The sequence below is a fragment of the Stegostoma tigrinum genome, chromosome 6, assembly GCF_030684315.1.
Source record: "Stegostoma tigrinum isolate sSteTig4 chromosome 6, sSteTig4.hap1, whole genome shotgun sequence".
Lineage (NCBI taxonomy): Eukaryota > Metazoa > Chordata > Chondrichthyes > Orectolobiformes > Stegostomatidae > Stegostoma > Stegostoma tigrinum.
The window spans coordinates 72,253,284-72,265,510 of NC_081359.1; the positions used below are offsets into that span (position 1 = coordinate 72,253,284).

Here is a 12,227-nt window from a genome sequence, read left to right on the forward strand (position 1 = left end):
GTCAGTGCAGAGCCAGGGAGCAATGTATTGTTGGAGAACCACTTTTAAGATGACCATTTTTGCAGTTCTTTTTCAATCTTTCTTTCTCTTAAATTTGCTATCACACAGTAGTCAGAGCCTCTATCCTTTGAGACAATCATCGCTGCTTTTCATATTTATGTAAGCTTTTAGTAACATCAACACTAATGTTAATTATTTAGACTATTGAAATTATCCCTTCAAAGGATTGCTACACCTTTTTTTGATTAACATTAATTTTTATATCATGCTCCTATAATCATACCCCAGAGGCGATAAATCAGAATAGCACTGTCTGCCAGCTCTTTGAATGAGGTAAATAATCAATTCCAATCAGCTGTTCATCTTCATAGGCCTTCACACTTCTCCTTTCTGAATATGTATCCAAGTCTCTTTTGAATGTTGTGTGAATCTGCTTCATCGGCCTTTCAGGCAGTGGATTCCTAACAACTCTCAGCATTAGCAAAATTATCCTAATCTCTACGTTATTTATTTTGCTAAATATCTCAAATCTGGTTACCATTCCTCCTGACAATGGAAACACATTCTCCTTATTTATTGTATCAAGACCAGTCATAATATTGAACACCTTTTTAAATGTCCCCTTTGCCTTCTGTGTTTCAAGAATTATTCTAACTTTCTCTAGTTTCCTCACACAATTGAAATCCACGATTCTGGGCACTATTCTGGTAAATGTTCTGGGCATCCTATCCTAAACTTAGGCTACATCACTATATCTCTGAGTTGGATATCTTTCAAGACATTTATGTGTTCAAGATTCAGACATTCTAATTCTCGTTCTTTGGTAATCTGTCAAAGTGAAGAGGATACTTGCCACAGATCACAGCCTGTGATAAGGATTTGTGCATAGAATCTCTTAAATTGGGCAGGCTGTTGAGCTACAGCTACCACATTGTTCTGGCTGACCAGAAGATTCTCCCATTCTTAATGCCTGGCATTGGCTTAATGGAAGAATTTGGAGGTTGATAATCAACATTATTGCCCATGATGTGAACGTAATTTTAATGGTTAACAAACCCCAGAATGGAATTCAAACAAAGAGACAGGGCTGCTACCCATTGTATCACAGAACCTTCTGTGAATGTCAATTGACAGGGTCTTAGCATCGAAATTGGGAAAGTGAGAATGAGGGCTCAGTTCCTCCACATTCAGGTAGTTAGCTGTGCTCTCAGTCCCCAGATGTAGGGCTTTGTAGTGAGCAGCAGCCAGAAAATGCTGATATCAAAAATCATACTGTGGTAAGGGAAGAAATTGCATATCAGTAGCAAGGACCCTTAAATGGAGTATTGGGAACAAAATCTTTGGAATCATTTTGGAAACATTTGAAGCTATTATGGGTAATATTGGGATGCCTCTGAGTAGATCCACAGAGTTGAGTTGAGTAACTTCTCTGATCCATAGTTACCCTGCGTGCTACTTCATTTTTGTCAGAGGTTAAACCAAGGTTTCATACTACAAAGCACTAATTACACATAGCATCAGAACATCATATGACCACGAGCTTATACAGAAATAGTTTAAATAGTTTCTTCTGATTGAAAATGTAGAACTGTGGAAATCCAATGCTGAATAGTCTGCTGCTTCCATATGATGTTTTTTGAGCTTTGAACATCTATTACATATATTTATAAACACAAAATAAAGCAGCATAAAGGATCACCATATTTGCTATAACTAAGCATTCGAAAGGTGTTACTGAGAGTTGGATATGATTATTATGCTTGGCATCTAAAACAAAACGAAAGGAGAAACAAATGTTCAAAATTGTAGAGTAAGTAAACTTCAATTCAAGACATCATTCACATTACAACAACAATTTAAACTTAATGTCAACCCAAGATAATAAAATGTGAGGCTGGATGAACACAACAGGCCAAGCAGCATCTCAGGAGCACAAAAGCTGACGTTTCAGGCCTAGACCCTCTGATGAAGGGTCTAGGCCCGAAACGTCAGCTTTTGTGCTCCTGAGATGCTGCTTGGCCTGTTGTGTTCATCCAGCCTCACATTTTATTATCTTGGATTCTCCAGCATCTGCAGTTCCCATTATCTTTAATGTCAACCCATTCTTGTTTTCATTTTTCTAGTATGAACAAGAAGAAGACTTACTTCTTGGCCCCTCTGTTCAGGAACTTGCTGCAAAAGAAAGTGTGGATATTCTGCCATATATGGTCTGGGAGCAACAGTTCAAACATCAGGAATTCATAATGGGAGCTTCACAGACAGTGAGTGTAAAGAGTGCAAATCGATGTTTGAGTGGCACAGTAATGGAATGACTGAGAAATTGCAGGAGACTACGTAACTTTATCCAGTTTGGTGGGTTCAGTGTCTGCCATTACTGTCTTCTGGATGGCCTACATCACACTTCAAAATCAGTAATTGTGTATCTGACTGTCTTATGCATTGATTATGCTCTTTTCAGTGTCTTTTCAGTTATATCCTATGAAATAAAAAGTTTTAGTTTAGTTTAAAAGTTTAAAATGAAAGGCATTTGGGAGTATACATTTCTAAAGAGTGTGCTACAAAACGAGTGGTATAGGATCATTCGCGCATTAAAAACAGTGCTCAATAACCAGCTCTTTTACAATTAATGTAATCAAATATGAGACAATGTGCATATAACAGACAAATTATCCAACGTGTCTATTTTGTACCACAAATTGCTATGGCTTGAAGTTTCGAAATAAATATAAATGGATGTACAGTCCAAGCTCTAGGCAGGGAGTAATGTCTGTCATGCTGTATGCATGCTGGCATCTTCTGAACAGATTTTTCCTAAATATCATCAATGTTAAAGCAGCTACCTCCTAGTTTTTATAATTAATTCACAGAGTGTAAATATCACTGGCCAGGCCAGGTTTATTGCCTGCCACTATTTCCACTTGAGAAGGTGATCTGGAGTAAATATGAGTAAAATATGCCCACAGTGCTTTTATGAAGGGAGTTACAATGACAATGAATGAACAGTGATAAAGTACAGAGTCAGATAGTACGCGAATGGAAGGGAACTTGTTGAGGTTGGTGCTGCCATGAACCTTCTGACCTTGTCCTTCTAGGTAGGCAGTATGTGCTGATGGAGGTGCCTTAGTACGTTGCTGCAGCAGGTCATGTAGCTGGCACACACTGCTACTACTGTGTGTCCATGGTGCAGGCGACAAGTCCGTAGAATCCCTACAGTGTGGAAACAGGTCAGTAGGCCCAATAAGTCCACACCCACTCTCTGGAGAACATCCCACCCAGATTCACCTCCCTTATCTATCCCTGTTCCTTGCATTTCCCTGGACACTATAGATAATTTAACATAACCTGCATCTCTTTGGACTATGGGAAGAAACCTGAGCACCTGGCAGAAACCCATGCAGACACGGGGAGAACGTGCAAAGTCCACACACAGTTGCCCGAGGCTGGTATTGTACTCAAATCCTTGCAGCTGTGAGGCAGCAGTGCTAACCATTGAGCCATTATGCTGCCCCAAATGTCAATGGCATTTGGAAACTTACTTTTTCACCGCATAGAAATGTCACTCAGCAGCTGTACTTACCACTTTTGGCAGGATGTTCAAACACATTGGAGCACAGACTCGCTACAGTGTTTCAGGTGGTGCATGCGATGCCCATTAAGTAGATTGCTTTATCCTGGATGGTATCAAGCTTCTTGAGAATTGTTGGCGTTACACTTATCCAGACAATTGGAGAGTATTCTATCACATTCCTGACTTGTGCCTTGTAGATGATAACAGAGTTTTGAGTTAGAAAGGATTTCTTCACTGCAGAATTCCAAGCCTCTGACCTGCTGTTATAGCTACAGTATTTATATGCTGACCCAGTTTGGTTTTTGGTTACTGCTTACCTCTAGGCTGCTGATCATGGGGGAATTCAGTGATTTGAAGATTGCCATTGTAACCCACTGCTTTTGGAAGGATTGAGAGAGAAATCAGGGAACTAAGGACCTGTTAGCCTCACATCAGTCGTATGAAAAATACTATAATCTACCATAAAGGATGTGTTCACTGAATATTTAGAAAACAGTTGCCTAATTGGATAAAATCAATCTAGATTTATGAAAGGGGAATAATATTTGACAAACTTGATCAAGGTTTTTGATGATGTTACTGATAGAGTCAATAAGAAGGAACCAGTGGATGTGGTGTATTTGGGTTTTGAGGAGGCTTTTGATAAAATGCTACACAGCAAGTTATTAATTAAATTAGAGCACTTTGTATTGGGATAATATACTAGCAATGTTTGAGAAGTTGATTAGTTGACAGAAAAAAAGTGCGTAGGAATAAAAGGGTCATTCTCAGATTGCCAGATCGGCACCCAGTGGGGTACCGAAAGAGTCAGAATTTGCCCTCCAGCTGTTCACGATCAATATTAATGATTCGGATCTGGACGCCAATTGTAATTATTCCAAGTTAGCAGATAATACAGAATTGGTGGAAATGTGAGTTGTGAGCTGAATGAAAAGACGCTTTTAGGGGATTTAGACAAACTGAGAGAGTGGTAAGAAATTGGCAAATTAAACATAATGCGGATAAGTGTGAGATTATCCACTTTAGTAGATGGAACAAAGGTGCAGAGTATTTCTAAATGGTCAAACATTAGATTATTTTGATATTCAAAAAGACCTAGGTGTCCTTGTTCATAAATCCCCAAAAGTTAGCATGCTGCTGTGGTGAACCATTCAGAATGCAAATGATATGTTGGACTTTGTTACAAGAGGATTCAAAGGCTGAGGGTTGTCGCCATCATCATAGTCATCATCATCATCATTACCACCTTCAGGTGCATTTGTGGTCGCAGGGTTCAGGTGAAGAGAATTGGATGGCTGTGGTTAATTGTCTTTTGACTGATGCTTGGGGGTTGGCTTAAAAAAGACATCCAGTTTTTGCTGGTTTGCCCTTTTGTCTGTAACCCCTCAGATTTGCTAGCACTCAGACTTGTTCCTTCAGTACAGCTTTCTTTAATCTTTTCTTCATTGTCTCTAATGGTGTGTAAGGTAGACTTCTTTATTCCTGTTACGCAAACTATATCAGATGTTCTCTCATAATGCTCAAAACTTTACATCTAGCTTCTCTTCCAGTGTTATAGTGTTTCTTTAACATTCAGCACCTGCAATTTTATCATCAGTATACTTCTTGCTAACATTCTTGTTACTTCGTCCTCACATTTTTGTGGCTAACATGGCAATATGTGCAAAGAAACACAAAAACCGCAGAGTACTGTACCTCTCACAGTGCATCACGACAAAGTCAACAAAATGATCACGTGATGCTGGCATGGAGGCTCATTCGGCACTGACATTGCACATGCTCAGTACAAAGCTTGCAAAATGATCATGTGATGTCAATGTGTACTCTGCACACCGATGAAATCGCGTTTAATTCAACACAAGCTTCGTATTTTAGAAATAATGTTCCCCTATTCAAGAGTCACGTGATAGCCAATTCGCATTGCCAGAACATGTGTTATATCAGAGCCAACTGTAAGGGATCAGAGAAGTATCACTTCAATTACATAGCATCATAGGAATAGGAGTAGGCCATTCAGCCCCTTAGGCCTGGCCTGCCATTCAGTAAAATCATGGCTGACTTAAAGTATTGAGTGCAGGTTTGGTCCCCTCACCTAGGGGTGGATATACTTGCCATAGAGGGAGTACAACAGCATATCACCAAACTGATTCCTGGGATGATAGAACTAACCTGTCAGAAGAGATTGAGAAGTCTGGGTCTGTAATTGTTGCCTATCATTCCTTTGAATTCCAATCTCATAGGTGCCTACAAAATTCTTAAAGAGATAGAGGAAAAATAGAAAAGATATTTCTGAATCTCAGAATGAAATCCAAAGCACTTCTTCACTCATGATTGGTGAATCTTTGGAATTTTCTACTGCAGGGGGCAGTGGAAATTCAGTTCTTAAGTAAGTCCAAGATAGAAATTGATAGATTCCTAGTTACTAATGACTTGAAGAAATGTGTGAATAGCATGAGAATATGCTGTTGAGTTATCTGATCAACCATGATCTTATGTGGCAGAATAGTTTCAAGGGCCCAAATGACCTGTGCTTGCTCCTATGTTCCTAGCATAAATTGCAGCAAATGCAAACAATATTATTTTGTCTGATATTGACATTTGACCTTTTGTAAATTGTGCTGCATAAATAGTTTAGATTTTTAAATAAATAAAATAGTTTAATACCTAATTATTTCGGTCCATAAAGTTTTGCTTTATCTTTTACTTCTGATAATTTGCTGCTTCCCTTTTTTGAAAATTACGACCAATTGCGGCTGACAATTCGTTATCTAAAATATTTAACTCCTGATTTTAACCCTGCATACCCAGCTGATAGTTTTAGATGAGGGTGAATAAAACATGACAGCCTGGCACTAACTGTTCCATTTCTGCATTGCCCCCAACGCACCCTTGTGCCCCCATACCACGATCTCTGCCTCCTATTTTGGAATGTCTCGCAATGATGAATGCCGCTATGTCTCCTGGTTTTATTGGAACAAAGGTTTGCCCATCACCAGCAAGCATTGGCACTAAGAATAATTTGATGCCAATGACATGTTGGATCAAGCTGGACACAACACGGGCAAAATCAATTTTTAGAAACCTTTTCAAGTCTTTTCATTTGGACCAGGAGAAGAAAGCACTTTAAGGCTGGCACATAGAAGGTGATGACCCTATAATATAGACCTGTGTTCAATCACTATTTGACATAGCTTGTTATTTCATAATGTGCTACACCGTGTACCATCGACTAGTTTTGTTTGATGATGTTGATACCAGTTTGTTTCAGTACTTAATGCGCCTTATGTTTAACTTATAGGAACTGTTGCAAGAATTGAAAGTTTCCAAGAAAAGCTTTCTAAAAAAATGTGATCGAGACTTTGCTGAAACTTGCTATTATGCAAAACAAAGTAATTCTTTAGCTCAAATGGAATACTTCTTGGGCACAAGTGCATCACCTACTCCTTCTGAAGAGCCTGTTGGTAGCTGTCTGGTAGATTCAATTGCCAGTCCATTATACGCACCTCAACATGATGTAATTAGTAAGTCAGTGAAAATGGCTACTAAAGAAAAACCCGATGTTCAGTCTTCAAAATATTCTTGTTCAGATGATGAGTTAAGTTGTTCATTCGATGAAATGGACGTTTGTCTTGAAAGTAGTCCAATTTTTCACAATATTGGAAATACGGCACATTTTAATTTAGGATTTTCAGCAACTGGTGCTTCTTATATTAAAAGGAAACCTTTTGGTGAATCATTGTTTGTAAATTTTCCTGAGCCAAATCAATCACTTTTTGGTTTAGTTTCTTCAGAGGATGCATCTCTTTCTCTTGGAGCTCCAGGTTTTTCAGCAGCAGCAGTGCCTTCCGATATATGTTCACATGTGTATAAATCACCTTGCTCAATGGCTGAAGGTCATACTGAATATTCTGCCAGCTCTGTTGAACATTCATGGTGTTCTTCAAGATCTCTGTCATCTTTTCTTCATTCACAAGCTTCACGTTCTCGTCGTTCCGTGGCTTCAGCTGTTGCAAATAGCAAATCATTAAGTTTTAGCTCAAGGCTGCAAATTCCACCAGCTGTAAGTTCAGAAGGTTTTGGCTTTGCTGTTTCAAATACTTCCCAGGATCAAGACAAGGTTAATCAAAAAATACCACAATCTCCATCCATGGACACAAGCCTGACTACCACAGATTCACTCACCACTAAGACATCTTCGAATTTTAAAAAAGTGAAAAAATTTAAAACAGCTTTCAATGATCCTCAACGAGTCAGGTAAAAATAATTCATATTAAGAGATTTTCTCGATCTTTGAATGGATGCATTATATCCTATGTTTAGTAACATTAAACAAAAATTAATCGATTTTTTTTGATAAATGTGATAAATCCTGATACAATGCATTATGTGACTGCCTTGTCAACAAATTACAAGCACACTGTCCGGAGCACATTCTCATGCTGACATGCAATATAGTTGAACATTATAAAAAGTTTATATATGCAACATTTTGCAAAGAATCTTCCACAGTTGATCAATATCAGGGAATAGAGAGAAGATCATAGTAACAAAGACCAAACTTAGAAAGATCTTTTCAATATGCCTAATATTCATGGTGGTGACCTTATTGGTTCCATTTCCCCAATGGATCTGCTTGTAAAAGTGATGTCTAGCTTAGCTACAGTGACTAGAAACAGTTCCATTTCTTGTTTTTGGTGAGTTAACTGCTCTCAATGAGCCATGAACAAAGACTAGACTGCAATTAGCTATACTGTATTGAAGACTAAGACAGTGAAAAGTCAAGATACCAACTCCCAATTACTATTCAGACCTCTGCTAGAAAATTAGTGTGGATGTTGGGGTTCCCTGCTTTTGTAAAGCCTGTTGATAATGACTAGTTGATGCATGCATGCATTTAGACAAGTTACTGAAGAGCCTTACAACAGTAACCCATGGTCAAGTCCACACCTTCAGGAAGGGTAAAAAATTAGTAAGAACTAGAAGCATGAGAGTTCTACTGAGTGGTTAACGCAAATGCAGAGAGACATTATTTTGAATGTGAGAAAGCAACTTTTTTATTTGAGAATGTTATTTTTACTAGTGGCTATGGAAGAACAGCAAAGTTTTTTTTGATCAGTAGAAAGGTACTTCAGCTAATGTCAGCCAAAAAAAATTGTTGAAATAAAAACAAAGTGCTGCAGAAACTCAACAGGCCTGGTAGCATCAGTGGAGAGAAAAAAAGTTAATGTCTTGATTCCGAAATGACTCCTCTTCAGTTTTTATTTTTAATAAAATTTAATATTGTAACTGAACAAAAATTGATTTACCCTTTAAAAATGCGTTGCAGCAGTGTTCATAAACTGAAGAAAGGCTCAGCAGAAGTATTAAAAATAAAGAACTTAAAATTAAACGAAGTCACGCATGGAGGTTCCAAGAAACATTTGGTGTTTGGCAGTCTTCAGAGAGAAAAGGAAGATACAGAGAAGGTACTAAGAAGCAGAAATTGTAAAATACCTTGGGTGCAGCTCTTCACATGGCAAAATAAGGTAATTCTTTTAAAATATTTTCTGAAACATTTGGTGAACTGCTTCCCTCCCTGAGTCCCTCATGTATGTGATCTGTCTGTCTTGCTGTGTTAGGGTGTTAGCGTAAAATTTTCTGCATGTTTGTGCCAAAGAAAGGATACTATGGGCTTAAAGTAAATACCCAACATAAAAGACCAAAGAAACTCAGTTGCAAGTCTGTTATGCACATAATTAAACAGCTTTTTTGATGACTTGCACAGGATTACATGACTGCTCATCAGAATGACTTCATCAACTGGCTAGAATTGTGTATACAATTTCCTGCAGCAACTGGCTCAGAGTTGTGTACGAATAAAAACTGATTTTTTAATGTTGCAAGAAACAGCAATTTTTATGGTGTTTGTCTCCTAATTTTACCAACATTCCCTTAGCAAGTGCCAGTACTGAATAAATGTTTTGATTCTTTACTACAGCCATTGACAGAATATTTGCCTTTTGTTCCATGACATCTTCTCTCTTTAATGCTCCTCACCTCTTAATTTATGCAAGATCCTTTTTTCTTTGGCTTTTTATCACCCTTTCCTCTTTCTCTTCAGCACGAAACCCATTACATTTCCACTTCTGTTCAGTTCGGAAGAAATGTCATATTGAACTCAAGTTATTATCTGTTTTTTTCCACATATGCTATCAGTTCTGCTGAGATTTTCTAGCATTTTATTTTTATGTCAGATTTCCTAAATTCCTTCTATTTTGCTTTTATTGTTATATTCATTGTTTCTTGGTTTTGATCATAATATTTTTCTATATTTTTGCAGAGTGGCTACTGGAAATTTACATCTGACCTTGGAGTCTTGTTCGAAATTAATTTGGAATATCTAACAGATGTTTTTCTTATAGACAGAGGCATTAATTCTCTAGGTAATCAATATTTTAGTCTCCATTAGAGCATTATTCTGCAAGTGAATTATTGGAAGCAGCAGTAATTATTGCTAACAAAATTTGAATCAGAATGTAAATTATTAAGCAGAATCTCCACGTTGAGGATGCTGGAAGTGGGGAACATCGAAATGTTTGACTGAATGGGGCTGGTTGGAAGTGAGAGATCATATTATGAAATCATGAAGAGTACAATGAACCTGATAATCATTCGTATGCTTCTGTTTCATTTCTGGCCTTGCTCTCTTATGAACAGGAAGCAGAGAGTAGAGATATGTGTGCCTTTCTTGTGTTGGTAGGCTGTCACCATTAGAGACCCGCAGGGTTCAGTCCTATTCCTCAGTTATTTAAATGATTTGCATGAGGGATTTAAGTGTAGGGTTGCTGATGGCACCAAGGTAGATAGGTAAGTAAGTAATAAAGAGGATGTAGAGATTACACAAGAGGATATAAACAGAGTTAGGATGTTGATCAGCTCAGTTGGATGGATGCCTAGTTTGCAATGTAGAGACATGCTGACAACAGTGTTAGAGATAATGGGAACTGCAGATGCTGGAGAATTCCAAGATAATAAAATGTGAGGCTGGATGAACACAGCAGGCCAAGCAGCATCTCAGGAGCACAAAAGCTGACGTTTCAGGCCTAGACCCTTCATCAGAGAGGGGGATGGTGAGAGGGAACTGGAATAAATAGGGAGAGAGGGGGAGGCGGACCGAAGATGGAGAGTAAAGAAGATAGGTGGAGAGAGTATAGGTGGGGAGGTAGGGAGGGGATAGGTCAGTCCAGGGAAGATGGACAGGTCAAGGAGGTGGGATGAGGTTAGTAGGTAGATGGGGGTGCGGCTTGGGGTGGGAGGAAAGGATGGGTGAGAGGAAGAACCGGTTAGGGAGGCAGAGACGGGTTGGACTGGTTTTGGGATGCAGTGGGTGGGGGAGAAGAGCTGGGCTGGTTGTGTGGTGCAGTGGGGGGAGGGGACGAACTGGGCTGGTTTAGGGATGCAGTAGGGGAAGGGGAGATTTTGAAACTGGTGAAGTCCACATTGATACCATTATTGGACTTCACCAGTTTCAAACTCTCCCCTTCCCCTACTGCATCCCTAAACCAGCCCAGTTCGTCCCCTCCCCCCACTGCACCACACAACCAGCCCAGCTCTTCCCCCCACCCACTGCATCCCAAAACCAATCCAACCCATCTCTGCCTCGCTAACTGGTTCTTCCTCTCACCCATCCCTTCCTCCCACCCCAAGCCGCACCCCCATCTACCTACTAACCTCATCCCACCTCCTTGACCTGTCCGTCTTCCCTGGACTGACCTATCCCCTCCCTACCTCCCCACCTATACTCTCTCCACCTATCTTCTTTACTCTCCATCTTCGGTCCGCCTCCCCCTCTCTCCCTATTTATTCCAGTTCCCTCTCCCCATCCCCGTCTCTGATGACGGGTCTAGGCCCGAAACGTCAGCTTTTGTGCTCCTGAGATGCTGCTTGGCCTGCTGTGTTCATCCAGTCTGACAACAGTGTTTGTTCAATTCCCGCAGTGGCTGAGATTACCATAAAGGACTGTCCTTCTCAACCACTCCCCTTGCTTGAGGCAGGGTGACTGTTGGGTTAAGCCACCACAAGTTGTCTCTATCTAATGAGATAGCAGGTCTATGGTACAGTAGGACTATGGCAACTTTTATTGAGGAAACACGGTTAAGTGAGTGGCAAAATCGGCAGATATGTACATGTAATGTGGATCATGTGAACTTGTCTGCTTTGGCAGAAAGAGTAAAAAAAAATACACTATTCCATGGAAAGATTGCAGAACTCATTGGTGCAGTGGGATCTGGTGTACTCGTCCATAAAGTTAGTATGCAAATACAACAAGTGATTAAGAAGACAAGTGGAATGTTGGGCCACCCACTTTCATCTCACCCTCTCACATTCTAGGAGAAAAACAAACCTCGGTGAGGCAAGAGGAGTTAAGGTGTGTGGTGGTCTACCCAACTCCTCGCCCCTTATGTTTAGAGATCCTGATTCTGACCACCCCAAGCAACTGACAGACCGTGTCCAAGCCCCTGGACTGTTATCGAAAGCAGCCCTTGATCTACTGGGCTGGGAACTCCTGAATAGAGGCTATATCCGTTGACTTTGAAATGGTTGTGGAAACACAGCTCCTCAGTGCTCCTAGAAGAAAGTACAGTGTAAAAACACTGATAAAAGGTTTTCTATAATAAAT

At 39.7% G+C, this 12,227-nt stretch overlaps 1 protein-coding gene across 4 annotated transcripts in view; it reads left to right on the forward strand.

Annotated features, from left to right (window-relative positions):
• The window catches only part of parp4 (poly (ADP-ribose) polymerase family, member 4), a 130,161-nt gene that overhangs the window by 105,699 nt on the left and 12,235 nt on the right, over positions 1-12,227 (forward strand). For all 4 annotated transcript variants that reach the window (XM_048533178.2, XM_059646658.1, XM_048533179.2 and 1 more), the window contains 4 exons: positions 2,124-2,261; positions 6,867-7,822; positions 8,895-9,093; positions 9,888-9,990. In XM_048533178.2, coding sequence (XP_048389135.2) covers positions 2,124-2,261; positions 6,867-7,822; positions 8,895-9,093; positions 9,888-9,990 — 1,396 coding nt within the window. The remainder of the gene's footprint in view (positions 1-2,123; positions 2,262-6,866; positions 7,823-8,894; positions 9,094-9,887; positions 9,991-12,227) is intronic.